Genomic DNA, 18,685 nt, shown 5'->3' on the forward strand with positions numbered 1-18,685 from the left:
ATACCACTTTGTAATAAGGCTGTATCTAGACCAGTTGCCCATCCATGGCCATGCTGGGGTGCTGTTCTTCGTACTGGGTACCATCTCCCTTCTAAGGAACCCTGATGTGCCAGAGAGTATATCTCCTCCTCAAGGGGAGCCTGGAAATTGCTGGCTCAGCTACCACAGCTGACTGCCAGAGATTAGGGAATGTGTTTTATTTTTTCTTATCTTCCTGTACCTGGTAGGTTGGCACACAGTAGTTGTTTAATACTGAATCAATGAATGAATGAGCAAATGGGGAATGTGGAGCTGTGGAGCTGGAAAATAACGTTGGGGTTGCACTTGGATCTCAAGTAGAATGTGGACTGACTGTGTGTGCACCAAAGGGCAGAGCAGCCCTGGAGGGCAGGTGTTCTAAACAGACCCGTTTCAGCCCATGATGGATGCTTCCCGGGCTCAAGAGGACCTGGACAGTCCATACCACCTGCCTCTTCATGGCCTCACTCTTCCCTTTTGCTGTTTTACTTTTCTGTTGTGCTTGTCTGCAGCATATACTGTCTGCAGTATTTGTTTATAGTTGGCCTCTTCAGTATGAAGGCAGAGATTTTGTTTTGATCACAGTCCCAGTGCCCACTAGTTCCTGTCAATCAGCTGGTTTTCAGTAAATATTGGCTGAGTAGATGAGAAAGTAGAGGTGTGCAAGGCATGGAGTGGAATGCCTCCAAAAGTTGGGACTGCCTCCTCAACCTGATAGATTTTGGGGAACACGAGCAGTTGTGGTGTCAGCTACCTGTTTCAGGAATGAAATGTGCTAGGGGAGTCTAGAAGCCCAGACCACATTCTGTGCGCAGGACCACCTGCTATTGTCCTTTGAGTGTGGTTTGTCATCCCCCCGAGCTGCCCCTTCAGCACCCAGTCAGTAGAAAGATGACTCTCTGAAGGCCCAACACTTCGCAGAGCTGTGTGAGGACTGAATGAGATCACATACCTGCATTTAGGTGTGTTAACATGTGTGTAAAGATTCTAGAGGCCCTAACTAGATGAATGGAATCCTTCTTTATTAACTGTTGCTTTTTCTCTAATTACAGAGTAAACATAGTTGTCCTCACTTTATCTTTTTGCGTTGATGTATTTGCAACCACCCATTCCTCTCCCACCTTATGTAGCTAGTCTCTCCTCCCCATGTTGCATTTATTTCAGGCTTTGTGTAAATGTGCATTTTTCTCAACCTTTCAGTTTCTCCAGCTTTGCTTGAGTTACTCCTATCCATAATACCAGCTATCAGTTTTCCAGCTTGGGATCTATCTAAAGGAAAACAGATGATGGAAATATTTTACTTAGTGCTTTACTATGTAGAGAGCATTTACATAAATCATCTTATTTGTCATTAACCTTGGGGAGTATTCAGTAAGCTCATTTTGAGACAAAGAAAATGAAGTCTGGAGAAATAAATGAGTTCCTGTCCATCACCACAGACCCTTCTCAACCCTTTACCTGCCGCCCTCCAGCTGACCATTAGGTCAGCCTCAGCAATGACAGACAGCTTGGGCCCAGCCCACCCTGGAGAGGTCTACAGCTGTCCCCCTGAGTAGACCCTGATCTCGTCATACCAACGGAGACCCACCTTTTGACAGTTGCACATTCAAGGGAAAGTTGTTTGGGACCACGGCTCCCAATTTACTAATAAACCTCATGCAAAGGAGAATCAGCAGCTGGGCTGTACCCACTGTGTCCTGGGCATCCAGAATCACACACACGGATGTCCAGCCAGCACCAGGCCCCTCCTGAAGGCAGCCTGTGTGAGGACTTGATGTGGCCAACATCACACAGAGCTCTTTGGTAGAATCTTAAAAAAAAAAAAAAATCAGAGCTTTTCTTACCTAGTAGAGATTGTAAGTTGATGACTTGATAAACATATATTCAGGATTACTATTTTCAGAGTTCAAGCTCTAATTTCAGGGATGTGGCCAAACCTTTCTGAAAGTTCTTAACAAGTGGTTGGTAGCAGTCTGTACTTATTTTGACCTGGTCTTTTGAACCTTTACAATCTTCATAGCTTGTAAGAGTTAGACATATGCATTTACAAAATCATGTGCTGTTTTAACAAGCTATGTGCAGAGCATTTTGGAAGGTAGCTAGGGGCTGTTTCTTACTCCTATTCTATCATCTGGAGGAAAATTGACTGGTTTTTGTCCTTTAAAATCCATTGAAAAAGCATGCGGTTCTCCAAAAAATACTCATCTTTATTAATGTGTCGAATGCTGTGTAGTCCTTGGGCCAAGGCTCCTGGGAAGGATGTGCTGTTGTTGGCTGTCCCGGGTGTGGTGGGGGTGAGGGGCAGTGCCGGAGGGCCAGGTAGGTGAGCTGGGGGTGGCTGGCAGTCACACACACACACAGGGACAGGCTGACCCATCAGGTTTATTTCCCATGGAAGTGGGCACCAAAGAATAAAAAGCAGTTTCATAAGACCACCTTTGGTTACATACAATACATAGAAAGAAAATCCCATAGGAAAGACACCTTCTAGAATTTTTCTTACGCCTCAGCCAACCTTCACTTCGAATAACATTTTGTAAAAAAATTAAAATATCATTGACATACAATCTTATAAAGGTTTCACATGAACAACATTGTGGTTTCAACTGAATAACATTTTAAAGTGTCAGCTTCCATGATTCTTCCAGGAGCCAATCTGGTCACGTGAACCAGACTCAGCATTCTCCAAGCCGCACACAAATCCGTGCGCCACACTGCGCCTGTGTTCATCAAAAGCCTGCTATAGGTGAGCATGGGTTAAGGGCAGACACACTCTTTCATTTTCCCTTCCCTGTCAGTCTTTCTGGGGACAGAGAACTTTCTATAATGGGAGCAGAAGAAGCTCAGAGTGGCGGGCATACACCCTGGTGACCTACCCGTTTTGGTTTTACAATATGTAAAATATTACATACGTATACAAAATTGGCTATAGATGAAATTAAAATCTGCTGTTCTATTAAAACTGTAATAGATTTTAAACAACTATTATATGAATTAATTATATTTTAATATTTTAAATGACATTTGGGACATTACAAAATTATTTTAGTTACAATCATGTAATTAAGGCTATTATTTATTATTACAAAATGTTTTTACAATGCTATTCTCGGCAACAGAAAGACGTGTACCCTCACTGAAGTGTGTTAAGTACCATTTTCTGGAAACCATGTCAAGCATAATGATAATATTAGGGTTCAATATTCTTATAGAATTGCTACTTATCTAAACTCTACTTTCTATTTTTAAAAATCTATTAATTCTATTTTCACTTAAAACAATTGGATGCTGAAGAGGGAAGCAAACAACTTTTGAAGTAGATAAAACTCATTTTTAATCATCAGAATTTAGGGGAGAGTCCAGCCTTTCCATCGGTTCTTTAAACATAGCAACTACCCCGCACCCCCCATTGTTCTGCACCATTAAATTGTACTGTGGCAATAAAATACTCCCAAGCAATCTCCTGAGATCAGTGTTCCTGCCATTTACTAGCAAACATTGTTAGGTAAAAAGGGGGTCTTGAGCCAGTCTGTACTTGGTAGCAGCTGTGGTACATCCAGTCTGTATTTCTCATGCAAAATTACCTAAATTTTTGAAATGAGGCCACTTGTTAGTGTAAGCTTTCACTGAGAATCTCTAGTTTGTCTCACTTGAGAGAGGTTGAAATTCTTTTATGTGCTACATACCACAGTGGACAGCATCTTGGGGAATTCCAAATTGTTTGTAACTAGGAGGCCATATTTTAAATTCAATGATAGTTCCTAATTTTACACCATTTAGTCTTTGAAATAGGAGGAACATATAAAGGTTATTAGAACATCTTGTAGATCAAAAGAATGTATCTTAAAGTTTTCACTTAAAAAAAGTATAACAGTTTGAAGCATTAGGTAACCTTGTCCATCGTTACAGATTAAAACTTCCAAAGCAAGTAGAAGAAATGAGATTCTCTATGTTTATCCTCAGTTTGGGAAAACGGCAAAGGGAACAAGGAGACCAACCAAACCTTGGCGGGATCCTCCCGGGACCTGGTGTCTCTCTTTCCTTAGAGAAAGAGAAAAACACCCACATTGGTTGTTTCAAATGTGAAAGTACTAACACCCATAACCCCACCAGCATGGGGCTTCATTGGCACTACTTTTAGTAAAAATAAGTGTGGGCATAGAATTAATGCTTTGTTTTGAAGCTTTAGGAGAGTAGAGCTCCTTTGGAGGCATCTGGAGTTTTACTTGGAATCTACAGGGATTTCAAACGGTTGCTTTAAGGTAAGAATCTTTATCTCGGGAAGTGCTGGTGGCTGTGCCTTGACAGCTAAGCACAGACTGCCTGCTCCTTTTCATGCTGTGTTTTAACTAGTAGCTGGGTTATGTGTTAAACTGGTTTTTTGGACTTTGCTGAACAGTATCTAATTAGCAAATAACACAACTCAGTGACATTCAGCAATATGCAAATTCCAGACACTGCAATCATGAAAACTGTAAAGACAGTTTTTTCCGTGGGCCTGGAAACAAAGCAGTCCACTGTGTTGGGACAGGGCCATGCATTACATTTCACCAAACGCTGCATGGAGAACCCGTCATACATGACATAGAAGACATACATGAAGGCGGCTTCGAAGATGACCCGGAAGAAGATGCTGCTGGTGTAGGTCCACCATAACGACCCTTCTATACGGACCTTCTGGGTTTTGATCTCTTCAACGTCCTTAAATTCACTTTTCATCTCTCCCTTAATGAACTTCCTTTTCTTCTCATGTCTCTGGTAGGCAACATGCATGGCCACCAGGAGAGCTGGTGTGGACACAAAGATCAGCTGAAGAGCCCAGAGTCGGATGTGTGATATGGGGAAGTAGTGGTCATAGCACACATTTTTGCACCCAGGCTGTAGAGTGTTACAGACAAAATCGGCTTGCTCATCTCCCCACACTTCCTTTGCAGCTACAACGAGGATCATAATGCGAAAAATGAAGAGGACGGTGAGCCAGATTTTTCCAATACTGGTGGAGTATTTATTGACACCTCCCAGAACAGTCTGCAGTGCGCTCCAATCCATTTTTTCTTCTGGGCAGTTTGCACTGGAAAAGACAAAATGAACACAGTAAGGGAGTGTGTAGTCAGGACAGAATCTGGGAGAGTTCTCTTAAATCTCTTCCTGAGCAAACACCAGCTCTTACACAACCTCACCAACAAAGGTAAAAACAAAACCACCTTAGTTTGCCATTGGATTGGACGTACATTGAACGTGTTCTCTAGTAAAGCGTACTTTTTCACCGAGTAATTCACCCAATCTTCAGCACATAAGCACTTGTGTGGGGTGGGGGGTGGGGGGTTGGGGGGCACCACAAGCACAGGAACTTGCTAACCTAAAGGCACTGAGTAGTGATGAATGAGCCCTCCACAGGACCCCCCTGGGTCTTGCCCACTCTGCACAAGCGATGGCAGGCACCAGCTGCATCTGCTGGTGAGCCTTGAGTTCTGGGTGGTGCCACTGGGACTGATAGCTGAGACTGGCACTGCCTTCAAGGCCAACCAGCAGTCTTCCTGCAGAGCCACTTCACTTAAAATATTTCAATGAATTTTCACAGACTTGGGATGTAGCGGTGACATGACTGTTACCAATGGTCAAGCTTAAAATGGAGGCACTCCCAGTTAGAATGAAAAGGATGGATTTTTGCCTAGGTTTTGTGTATGGATCGGTAGTCTTTATTGTCATGCTGTGAGTGATTGCCAGGTTAGTACTCAGGGATATCTGTTTTGATAAGTTGCAACTGAGCATTTTTATTGTGGCTATGGCTTTAATTTAAAAGTGTTTCTAAAGAGGCACATTATGAAAAATGGCGGAAAATTTAACTCAGCGATTCCCTAATTACTGGCCCTGTAAGTTAATGCCACTACATTGGAGGTCAGAACTGAAGCTTGCTGGGGTAATGTACTACTTATTGAAGAGGATTTGGAGAAGCATGTGGATCGGTCTCCTACGGGCCAGTGGCCTTCTCTTCAACCCAGGCCGTGTCTGTCTTCGTTTGTTCATAGCTACACTTCATCTGAGTCAATCAACCCCCTTCTCCCATCCTGATGAGTAATTTGTTTTCTAGCACATTTAAGCTAGTGGTGAATCTTCCTTCTTACTTAAAAGCATAATGCTGTCCTCATTTTGAGCAAGTTGGGTCCTATATCCCAGTGGACTTCCTAAGCAGGCTGGGATGAATGGCCATCACTGTGCCTCATCAGGGCATCAAGAAACCATCCAGTGCCACACCTTGGTCAGGGGCGGCAGCAGAGACATGCTGAAGAGTCATGGACACAGAAGTTACATAAGACTGAAATACACTCAAGGAAACATTTAGCCTTTCTCAACTTGAAAAAGAGAAACATCATTGGAAAAACCTGTTTTAGTCCCGGTTCAGCCCCAAGCCTTCGAATGCAGACTGTCTGGGAGGTCCTCAACAGCACAACCTAAGTCTGTATTTTAACTAAGCCATTGTATGAAATTAGACATTTCAGTTTTCCATCAGCACTTAGTGGAAAACAGGACACTCGCGGAAATAGACTGCCATGGGTTCCATCAGTACAACTGACTAAAAGTCCGGGCCGGTCTGACGCATTTGCCCTCCTCCCTAGTCCTAAATACTGGTCCCACACTGTGCCAGAAACCAGTCTGATCACCATCAGTTAAGAAAAAAGCAGTCTGCAGTAAGCCCTGTATTACTGTTGTTTTTGAAAGCTCTTGGTTGAGCCACAACTACCTTGGGAAGATCCTTTTGGGAAAAAGAGCAAATTAAAATTTGATCCCAAATGAGATGGGGTAACAGGCCCAGATGGGCTAACTAGCAGGATAAAACTGTCAATACTCAAATCAGAAGTGGCTGCTGTCCTGTCTTTCCTGACCTGGTACATGGGTCGCAGATAGGCTGCTGCCTGGCCCACTTCACCAACAATTGTTTGGAGCCCTGCCAGCAGCCAGTGGAGGAGCTGGTTCTGCTCTGCAGGGAAGGCACTGGGTGAATCACCAGGCTCCAGAAAAGGCAGCAGGTCTTCTTTGCCCCCCTTAGCTTCTTGTACAGCCTGCTTTTTTGGCGGGGGACTTTTACTAGTGCTGCCGCCACTCTCGCGGGAGTCCACCCGTGGTGGGCTTTGCACACTAGTTTGGCAAATGGGGACATGGCTGACACCACACAGCGCCAGAGTCGCTGGTCTTCGTGTCCAGCTGTTGGGAAGCTGGAGGCACTGCTGCTGAAGGCGTTCTCCCCGCGAAGGCCACGGCAGGCCTATGCTACCTGCTACCGCGCTAAGGCCACGGCTCTCAGTGCGCACGGCCTCCTCGGTAAGCAAGTGTCCTAAAGCTCTCCTTCCAGCTGGAATATATCACCGGCAAACGACGTTTTCAATTTGGGGAAAAAAGATAGGCGAAAGAATCTTGACTCGGACTTGGGCTGCGAGCCCCTGTTGGCAGCGGCAAGCGCCGTCCGCACGGACCTCCCCCTGGAGCCTTTCCTGCAGAGGCGCCGGCAGGTAAAGGTCGGCTTCCTCCAGCGAGGGCTTCCTGCTTCACCAACGAAACCCTTTTTTCTAAGCTAAGCCTTAGGCCAATTAAAGGACCGGGCAGCCGTGCGAGAATTTCCCCGAAGGAATCCTGGTCACCCTCTCACAGTCACATTGGGGGGCGCTGCCCCCGGCTCCCTCCCCTCCCCGCGCCTGGCGCCCGACCGGCGACCACCTCCCGGACTCTGTCACCGCGTCCCCGCCCGACCCGACGACCGCCTCTGGGCTCGGGCACCACGTCCCCTTCCGCGTCGCGTCGCGGCGAATCCGGCGGAGCAGCGGGTTGGGATTTCAGAACTCGGCCCGAGTAACTTTCCTGAGGTTCCCTCTCACCACCTGCCCTCCACGCCAGGCCCGCCGTCCCATCCAGAGACGGCTCGAGGATCTCAACGCGTGCGGGGTCCAGCCCAAGGACTCGGGTGCCCCCCGCGCCGGGTCCCGCAGCCCGCGGCCGCGTCCCGCCTGCGCGGAGTCCCGCAGCCCCTGGCCGTCCGGGCCCCCCTAGCGCGGTGGGAACCGGGCGCCGGCCCTCCAGCTGAGATCCGGATTCGCGGTCCGACGGCTCACCTGCGAGGGAGGACGGCGGGGCGCTCGGGCGGGTGGCGGCTGGTCGCGGGCCGGCCTCCCGGGCGCTGGCTGGGAGTCGCGGAGAGCCGAGCGCGCCGGACGCTGCGGGCCTGCAGCCCCTGCCGCCTCCGGCGCGCCTTTTAACTGCAAGGCACTCCGCCTCCTCGCGGAGCTCCTCGGAGACTTACGGAGGGGGCGGCTCCCGCGCCCGCCCCGCCCCGCCCGGCCCGGCCGGCCGCCCGGGGCCCGTGCCCCCTGCCCCTTGCTCCCCTCCCGGGACACGAGGCCCCTGACCCCTGCCCCCCGCCCGGGGCCCGAGCCCACTGCCCCATGCCCCCTGACCCCCGCCCGGGGACCCAGCCCCTTGCCCCTGCCCCCCGCCCGGGGCCCGAGCCCACTGCCCCATGCCCCCTGACCCCCGCCCGGGGACCCAGCCCCTTGCCCCTGCCCCCCGCCCGGGGCCCGAGACCCCTGCCCCCTGCCCCACGCCCGGGGCCCCAGCCCCCTGCCCCTTGTGCCCCCTGTGCTTTGGGGGAGGGGGTAGGGTTGAAGGATGGCTATCGCTGTGATTGTTATTTCTACCGGGACCGGTTCAAGAGCACGATTGTATACAAAGCTCTGATTCACATTTTTGTAATTATGGGAAAAACAGGGGTTCCCCACCGTGTGAGGGTTTAAGCACAGGCCTCCGAGGTCCGCGTGCCAAGAGGTTCTGCGCCGCGCGCCCCTGGCATCTGGGTTCCCAGGGGGAGGCGCCACGAGTGGGGCCAAGGCCCTGCTGCTTTCTCCCCCAGAATCTCACGGGCAAGCTAACCAACGCCTCCTCGAGAGTCCATCGGACCCCATCACGGGGCTGGCTTGGGGCGGGGGAGGAAGCCCCGTCCGCCGGGGCTGCCCGGGCGCATCCGCGGGCGCTGCACAGCAATGGCCCCCCACCCGTGGCCAGCAGACGGTGCTCCGCACGGTCTTGCTCTCTGCCTCCTCCTTCCACAGTGGAGAAGTCTCCAGGTTGCTCAGTTTGGGGCGGGGGAGGCACTGTTTATTTAGAAGGGAGAGGGAGACCACGCGCGCAGTCCGCCGGCTCCCCCTCCCGCCTGCCCCCTCGGGGCTTCGGTGGGGTTTCCAGGGGAGATGCCCGGGCGTCTCAGCCTGATCTCGGATTATGGGGTCTCGTTGTTCACATCTGGTCGTGTGCTTTGACGTCTTGAGATGACAGAAAGTGTGTATTCATAAAGCAAGTGGATGGAGCATTAAAATGGTAAGACCAGGCCGCGCCTGCGGAAACTGTGTCCAGCCTGGGTGTGTGTTGCCCGCTCGGTACCCAGGGTGGGGGCGCAGGCGTGCCTGCTCTCCCGCCTGGTTTTACATAGGCGAGTTTAGGTTAAGTAAAGATGATGATTCATCCTGGCAGGGCAGATCTCACCTCAGAGTGAATTTACCGTGATTGCCACAATTAGCATGAATGTATTGACTTTTCCTTGTAAAACTGGCGCCCCATCGCCGTGGGCCACCGGGAGCGACCTTGTACGGGAACGTGAGTCCTGCCCAGTGGTCACTACGCCCCGCCTTCTCGGTCTATGAGGGAGCGCCCGTCCCTCATGGAGAGACAGAGCCGGGGGGCTGCCGGAAGCCCTCGTGGCCCATCTGAAGGCCGTGCTGAGGTGGCGCCTTAGACGGCACATGGCAAAGCCGCTGGAGTGCAGTGACGTCCTCAGAGTTGAGGTGGGGGTGCGTCGGGGTGGGTGGTGGGGAGCTTGAGGGGGCTCCTCCATTTAGATTTTTCAGAGGAATGGATGTTTTGGAGTTTATCTGAGTCCTGGTTGGGCTGGAATGAAGGAAGGGTCTGGACTACATTGTGGAAGCCGCTGGTTAAGGTGATTTGGAGACTGCAAGCGGCCTCACTTTTCGCCACTGAAAAATTTTCCTTGAGGTTTTTGTGTCTGTATCATGATTATAGGTTGGTGTTCAACTTCCTTTTCCTTGTTTCCCCTGACTTATTCTCTGATTTGCATAATTAGTGTGTGTGGCTGCTTATGGTACATCCCAGCCACTCTGTATTTCAGGATGTAGAGCTGACCTTTAAGTCTTAACCTGCAATCCAGCACTCGATTTCATTCTGTTGTGTGATTTCTGTTGTTTTCCTCTGTGCTGGTGTTTTCTTCCTAACCAGACTTGGATTCCACTAGGACAGGAAATCTTCCATATAAACTTTTTGTCCTTGAGAGTAGAGTAAAAAAAGAAAGATGGAAAAAGGGTCTCAAGTTTGGGTATTTGAAGTTATCTCCGTAAGAGCTGAGACATATATACAATTAGTGGATCACACCACACATTAATAGATTTATTTTGGTTCAAAGCAATACATTGTTAAATAAGCCTTTACACTGATAAGTTTTGTAGGGTAAATAAGCTTGATAAATTAAATAAGCCAATACATTGAAAATAAGCCTTTATTTTGTCTGCCTGTTTTCACATGTCTTCATCTGTTAACACTGCAATCCCTGTCCACTCCTGCCTGCCCAGCCCCACAGCGTGGTAGGGCTCACGGAGCTTGATTGGCACACCTCTGTCTTATTAACTTGGAGGCACTGAACAAGATAGGGAATAGTTTTTGACTGAAATAAAGAGTTTTGATAGGAAAAACTCTGGTATCTCCTGGGTCTTGACTGAAGCTCAGAGCGATTCCTGAGGAAGATCAGACATATCCAGTGACTACTGATGGTTAACTGATAAGGTTCTCTTACAGCCACACCTTGTCACCTCTGAGTGTCAGAGATACTTACGAGTAATGTTTTTACATACATGTTTAGTAGCAAGCAGGTAAATTCCAGGTGTTTATAATTGAACTGAAACTTTTATGCAGATATTTAAAGTGATGCACTTGCTAGGTGAAATGGTAATATTTAAAGCTATTTGGTATTTTAATTTGACAGTTGTTTTATATATAGACCAAAAGGAAAGAAGATCTTTTTGTGCAGGAAGGTAGTGTGAGGCAAATATTATTTCTTAATATACTTTAATGAATGATTGCTTGCAGCTGCCTATTGGGGCAGCCCCTTGAATTCCCCCTGGGAAGGATGCTCCCAGTGTACATAAAAAATGTCTCAGATACATTTCACAAATCACATGTATGTGACAGCAGAAAATATCTCAGTACAAGAGGAGACTTGTGAGCGGACGGAGCCCCTGTCCTAACACTTGGCAGTTTTAGAACAAGTTAGAACCATTGACTATCTCTTAGCCATTATTACAGCTATTAGCTATTGGCCTACACCTGCTTCCTTGACTTTGCTGTTGAATTATTAATCATACTAAAAATTGGAAAAAAATGAAAATTCAGCCCTCCTCAAAATAGCAATTAGAAACTTAAGGTATAATGAATGCCTGGCATCCTGGCTAATTAATAATGACATATATAATACTATAATTTTAAGGCAGGAGTGACCCTAGTGTGATCCTTTTTAATTTTTGTGGGTAATCATTACAGAAGAAGAAAATTTCACTACAAATTTTCTCTGCATCACTGACCCACACCACACTTATGTAACCTGACAATTGTTAATATCAAATCATTTAGGGAAAATTCCATTATTGTACTCACAGAATTTTTAAAAAGGTTTGTTATTCTCTTCACTTTCAAATTAAAGGCATCTCATAAAAATATTAGCTTTAGAGTTATGACTAGCACTGTTATATGTTTTCCTTATTCTATTCTTATATTCACACATAAAACATTTTGGGAAATTGAAATTGCTAAATGTGTCGCAGTTCCAAAGCAGTGGTAAAAGAAATTGATTTCCTTGGTTTTACTCAATTTTCCTTACCTGTAAATACATCAGTGCAGCCCTATTATGATTATTTAAGCAGACTGTGGAGAAATTACATAGATCCTTCCAAATATATTTGCATGAAAAGCACATGTTGGTCAGAAATGAATGCAAAGCTATAACTCCCTAGGCAAACTGATAGGGAAAATTTACTTCTATTGAATATAAAAATTAAATTCTATAAGCCATGGTAGCATGTCAAAATGAAAATTCTGCATCATTCACAAAGTAACAAAGTGATTTCTACATTTTAGTTTGTGTCACAACAATATTGTGTTATATCATCTTGAAGAGCTTGTGGAGTAAGTTGAGGTTTTGAAAACACTCATATTGAGTTGCTTTAATAGGAAAAAATATATAGGCACAGGTTTGACAAGAGGCTATAGAGCAACGATTCCTGCTTATATTGTATTTGGTAGACTACGACAGCTTTTCATGACATATGAGTCTAGAATGTCCTGAATTTAAATTGCCTCTCTCTGGAACCACTGATTGATTACAGAGTCAGTTTTGCTCTTGAATTCCCAATCAGGTAGGATGTTCTCTGACTTGGAGAGGCTCTCTTTGGGAATTGGATATGAAGTCTTTGGTCTTAGAATTCAGAACCGGGTTTGTGTTAGCTATTCATCTAAATGTCTCCAAAACCTGTTTCAGTGTCATTTCTACTTTGGGGGAAGAAGCACATATTGGTGTGCAGAGTTCTCTGGTTTAATCTCATACTTAAAAAATTTCTGCCGGAAAAAAAAAGGCACTTGCAATACCCATAGGGTACAGTAGGTGGCAGTAAAAAGGCTTGTCAGGAAGTTTTTGTAAATCGTACATACTCTGAAGGTAGTGGAAGTGGATGATCTTTTCTTACAGTCTAGTGCAGCTTGTCATGAGCTTGTTAGTAGGCTGGGGGATAAATTTCTTTCCTTTTTTAAAAAAATTAAATGAAACAGAACAGAATAGAAAACATCAGAATGATTGTTCTTAGTGAGGGTTAAGTGGTTTAAAAAAAACAAACAAACTAGAGATATAAACCTTTCACAACTTTGTCATAATTCACTTTCTAGTAATATATGTACTGGGGACAAGTTTCAAAATACTGGGAAAGCTAGATGCTGGGTGTCTCCCAGGCAGGAGTAGAGATGTGGTCACTCTGGGGCTGATGTGTTCCTGGGGCTTTCAGCAGTATGGACCAGACACCGCAGTATCGTCTAACCCCAGTTTTATTTAGAGCCATCTCCTTTTGGGGGGCCATTAGTCCTCATTTCATGCCAGAATTTCACTAGAGGCTCCCTGTCCTTCCAATGAATTCATGACCATAGGCAGTACACCATACTCCAAAGAGTTCCACCAAGGTGTGCTGCATGATCAAAAAATTTTCACCTCAGGATTGTTCCTGCTGTATCTACGGCAATAATGGTTTTTAGGGCATTCCGTGCTGTGAACACGGACATTGGAAGGAAGATAATGGTGAGCCTCCCTTCTGGGATTTTAGTGCAGACAGGAGCAAGGATAGTCATGATTGTGCTCAATACAAAAAGTGATGGCCCATATCTTCCTGTGGCAGTTTTACACACATAACTAACAAAACTGGAAATCTTGCCTGTAGATAAGCACACTGCCATGAACTGCTCTTGGCCCAGAATGTTCACTAGGCTAGAGAAGAAGCTCCACAGTGCATACATATCTGCTGCCATGTGAAACAAAGAGAAATGACTGAATGTTGACAGCAACATTGGAGAACACAGGACATTTGAAGCTGGATTGGATGTGAAATATCTATCTGATCATTGTCCTCTGTAGAGAAGGTACTCCCCACAAACAGAAAACAAAAACACTTGTAGCTATGATGCCTGTCACGGTCAGCTGGCCATCACTGAAGTATTCCGCCACTTGCTAATATCCTTTCTGAAGTCTCCCTCTTGTTGTCTTATGCTATCCAACTAATCAGCTTTTATACCACCAAAATAATCTGGACCCTGGGTTTCCATGATTCATATTACCAAATAGCAGCTGACCCAAATACACAGCCTGTAGACCCAACATAAAAAACAAAGGCTTTACATGAGACTGAACAAAACCTGTGTGAGGGCTGTGTGAGCGCTCCCCTGTGACCTGAGGGCTGTGTGAGCGCTCCCCTGTGACCTGAGGGCTGTGTGAGCGCTCCCCTGTGACCTGAGGGCTGTGTGAGCGCTCTGCTCTGATGTGAGTGCTGTGTGAGTGCTCGCCTCTGATTAGTATGTTGGGTTTGTGGCATGGATGAGAAACAATAGCAACATTTGATATTTGATTAGACGTTTCCTAACTTAATAAAAGTATTTGTCTTAAAAGGTATATATATAATGGTTTGATGCCTAGTATGCTCAAAAGTCATTCACCAGTTATTTTAATGGATTATGTATTTAAAGAACCAAACTGAGAATTTCAAAAGTATGGATTAGACTGGTGGGCTCTGGGGAAGAGGAGGAAGTAAGCATATGCTTTTTATTGTTTCCCAACTGCCTTTGAAATGAACTAGCATTTGTAGGGGATTTTGAGGTTGGGTCTAGTCTCTTCAGTGATGTGAGGGTCTTGCACATACAGTGTACCACTGGTGGAGATGATATTGGTCAGTCTGGCAGATCTCGGTATCATCATCTCAATCACATCTGATGAGGAACATTCATTATTTCTTATAGACTATTTGACATCGCATACTATGGCATCAGGCTTTGGAAAGAGAGTCTCTACTTATAATTTACCAAAGGGAAAAATATACTGCTGCAGATGTAATATATTTGAATGACTAATTTAGGTTGTGAACTGACACATAAACTCATAAACATAAATGAAGGAATCTCTGGATATAATCCAATGCAAGGTCACTGTGTTAATCATTTATCCACTTTTTATCCTGAAGTATGCCAAATGCTTTATGATTATTTATTATATAATTCCATGAGGAGAATCTATAGATGTTGACTGGATCTTAAGATTTAAGAAATTAAAAAATAAAAACAATGAGGTAACCATTTTCACTAATTTCTTTTATGTCTTTTCATAATTTCTTTATATATGTGAATGTGATATGAATCTATATGTGACTCATATCTATATGAATAGGTGGTGTTTCTTCCCTCTTTTATACAAAAGGTCAAGCATTGTACACACTGTCCTACACTTTGGTTTTCTCACTTAATATAGCATGAGAATCTTTCAGTGCAAGCAAATAGTTTCCTCATTCACACAGCTTCATAGAATTCCTTTATATGATTATATAATAATTTAATTTAAAATCCCTTACTGGTAGCCATTTGGATTGCTTCCAATCTTTTGCTATTAGGGAGAACACCATGGCTTCTGTTTCCAATTAGGATATAGAATGCAGAAACCTTTATTACAATGGTAACAACAACAAAAACCTGCTAAAATAAAAATCATATTTTTCTTTGGCTGTTATTAAAGAACAATGGACAGAGTGAACTTTGGTGAACTGAATTACAGGGAGTGGTGGTGAACAGATTGCCACAGCTGCTTCCATATTTGGGGTAATTGCCCAGTTTGTGAGAAAGTGGGGAAGTAGGCTTTCCGCAGATGAAGAGGCTTTATGGAGTTGAGGAGGAATCAGCCAAGACTTTACTAACAGTGTGGGTTGCCAGAGGGATTTGAATTTAGAGGTGACTTAAATGTAAAAATAAACTGTTTGGCTCAACACTCACCCCCTCCCGATCTTTTGTGACTACAAAAGTGATGGTGTAGGTGAAGCTGGAGCACAGAGAGTTACGCTATTTCACAGTGCTTGAAATTTAGAGTGGGGCTGGAGTTGAAGTCAAGGTAAGCGAAAATTATCTGATGTCTGTGTTACAACCTCCTTAAGCTCAGACACAAGATGAAAGAGACTAGCCACTCCACCGTGGAGGTGTAGGACTGAGGCCGGACTAAGGGCAAGGGAAATGTCCCTGTTTCCATTAGATATCAGGGGTGCACTCGGCTTCCTCAACACTACATCAGTCTCAGGTCAGTTTGACTCAGTGAAATCTGAATGCTCAAATCCTCATTCTAGTCACCTGTTAGGAAAAAAGACTTGTACCCACTGGAACAAACAAAAACAAACAAAATGCCCCTGGGGATTCTTTTACATGCAATGTCAACATTGAGTAAACAATTATAACACATGTGAAGAAACAGGAAAATGAGAATTATAACCAGGAGGGAAAAACAGTCAATAGAAGCAGACTCACAGGTGGGTTAGAAGGTGAAAGGGTGGAAAAAACATATACACTGCAAACCCAAGTCCTTGGGAAGCCAGAGTGACTATACCATACAACGCATACTTTAAAACAAAGAGATAACCATAATTAAGGAAAACTACAAATGGAAAAATTGTCATTTCATCCATAAATCAATCCTAAATGTGTATGCAATAAATAGCAGCTCCAAAATATATAATCCAAAATTTAAAACACCAAAGGGAGAAATGACAAATTCATATTCATAGTTAGAATACCAGAATAATTGATAAAACATGTACCCAAAATCAGTAAGGATATGGAAGATCAAAACAATCTTATCAACCAACTTGACTCATTTATATTTAATGTCCAGCAACTGTGTAATATACATTCTTTTCAAGTGCACACGGAATGTTTGCTGAAAGAAAGCATGCTGAACTCAATATATTTCAATGAATACAATCAGAGTATATTTTCTGACCTTTGCAGAATTAGTTACCTTCTAGAAAATACAAAATATTTGGAAATTAAACAAATAACACATGGGTAAAAGAAGAAATCATAAGAGACTTTTAAAATATTTAAAAGGCATGAAAATGAAAATACAAATATCAAAATTTTTAGGATGAACCTGAAGCAGTACTAAGAGATAGATTTTTGCCTTAAGTGTATATTAGAAAAAGAAGAAAGTTTTAAACTTGATCATCTACATTTCTACCTTAACAAACTTGAAAAAAGAACAAGTGAAACTCAGTGTAAGCACTGAAAAGAAATATTAAAGATAAGGAATCAATGAAGTAGAAAACAAATAACAGAGACAAATCAAACAAAGTTGGTATAGTTCTTTGAAAATATTAACAGAACGGGTAAACTCCTTTTCTTCATCCATTCAGGCTGTCATAACAATATACCATAGACTGAGTGGCGTAAACAACAGAAATTTATTTTCTCACAGGTCTGGAGGCTGGAAGATCAGGTGCCAGCCTGGTTAACTTCTGGTGAAGAGTCTCTTCCTGGCTTGCAGATGGCTCCTTCGTGCTTTCTACCTCATGTAACAGAAACAGAGACATCAAGCTCTCTGGAGTTTTTTCTTAGAAGGGAACTAATCTCATCCTGAAGTCCCAACTACTGACCTCCTCTAAACCTAATTATCTCCTAGAAGCCCCATAACCAAGAATCATCACACTGGGGGTTATGGCTTAAACATATGAATTTGGGGGAACCTGATTCAGTCTATAAAATTCCTAGCAAGACTAATCAAAAGAAAAAGAGAAAAAACAAATCATCATTTTCAGGAATGAAAGAGGAGAAATTACTACAGATCCTAAGGATATTAAAAATTTATGAAATATTAGGAATAATTTTATGCCAGTAAATCCAATAATTTATTGAAATGAATAAATTCAACTGCTTTGAGAAACACAGCTTATCAAAATGGACACAAAAATAAGAGGGGAAATATATCTGTTAAGAAAATTGAATTTGTAGCTAAAATCTCTCTCATAAAGAAAACTCTAGGGTCACATGGTCTCACTGGTAAATTCAGTAACATTGAAGCAATACATCATACCAAATGATACTCTAATTACTAACTTTGTATATATGTAATTTTCCACATACATGTACTTCTATAAGATAATGTCCTCAAAGTGGGTTTTCTGGTTCAACAGTTATGGGGGTTTGTAATTTTGATGGATATTGACCAACTGGCATCCATAAGGGCTGAGCCAATTTTACACTCCTGTTAAAAATGAGAGGGCCTGTTTTTCTGCAACTTTGCCAACAGACTTATAATAGTTTTACAAATTCATAAACATCTCATTAAGCACATTATGTGAAGTGGCTGATAGAGGATTTTTCTCACTGACTGATTCCTAAGGCTTTTATTTTCAGAAATTGTATCCTTTTTACTTCTTGTGTCCTTCACTTTTTCTTGTTAATTACTGGACTAAATTGAAATAAAGATGGCATGGTGGCATAGGTGTGCGGGGTCATGGGAAGGAAGCATGGAGGGGGAGTTCTTTGAGCTCTGGGTTAGAGACCAGTATTAATTTCTTCCTCCAGATGTTTTATAGAACCTTCTAATAAGTAGAAAATCGGTAGTTTTGACTTTTACTTATAGAAATGTTAAGAAAAAAAAGATAAAGATGTAATTGATAACCATCCCTTCAGTACTTAGGAAAAACTTTAAGACTATATGTATTTTGAATTTAAAGAGATTTGGAAACTGAGTTCAAGGGTTTGTCCAGAGGACTTTGACTTCTGACAATGTGTCAATAGGACCTATTCTAGAAGTTTCTTCTGCTGCTTCAGATATAATTATTCTCAAGAAAATATCATTAAAAAATCTTGACAAATTGCTAGGTGAAAGAAATGAAGCTGGGGCTGCAGATGGTGGGTGCGGGTGTGTGTGTGAGCACTTCAAGGTGCCAGAAGTGAACAGAGAGCTCAAGCTGGGCACTGTGGCCGGAGGCAGGAAGAATCTGGGCGTGGCACTTAGATGTACAGGCTGATGTTTCCTTCCTCTGGAGAGCATTCA

The 18,685-nt window shown here is 44.0% G+C and overlaps 1 protein-coding gene and 1 pseudogene across 1 annotated transcript; both read right to left on the reverse strand.

Moving 5' to 3' along the window:
- Positions 1-2,382: 2,382 nt before the first annotated feature.
- Positions 2,383-8,287, reverse strand: GJB2 (gap junction protein beta 2). Its single transcript, XM_037017199.2, has 2 exons — positions 8,124-8,287; positions 2,383-5,089 (listed from the first exon to the last, which is right to left on the reverse strand). Exon 2 carries the CDS (start codon positions 5,065-5,067, stop codon positions 4,387-4,389), a length of 681 nt encoding a protein of 226 aa, XP_036873094.1. The 5' UTR covers positions 5,068-5,089; positions 8,124-8,287; the 3' UTR covers positions 2,383-4,386.
- A 4,871-nt stretch (positions 8,288-13,158) lies between these two features.
- LOC108395698 (presenilin-associated rhomboid-like protein, mitochondrial pseudogene) lies at positions 13,159-13,849 on the reverse strand (annotated as a pseudogene).
- Positions 13,850-18,685: the final 4,836 nt, after the last annotated feature.

This window comes from Manis javanica, chromosome 1, assembly GCF_040802235.1.
Source record: "Manis javanica isolate MJ-LG chromosome 1, MJ_LKY, whole genome shotgun sequence".
Taxonomy (NCBI): domain Eukaryota; kingdom Metazoa; phylum Chordata; class Mammalia; order Pholidota; family Manidae; genus Manis; species Manis javanica.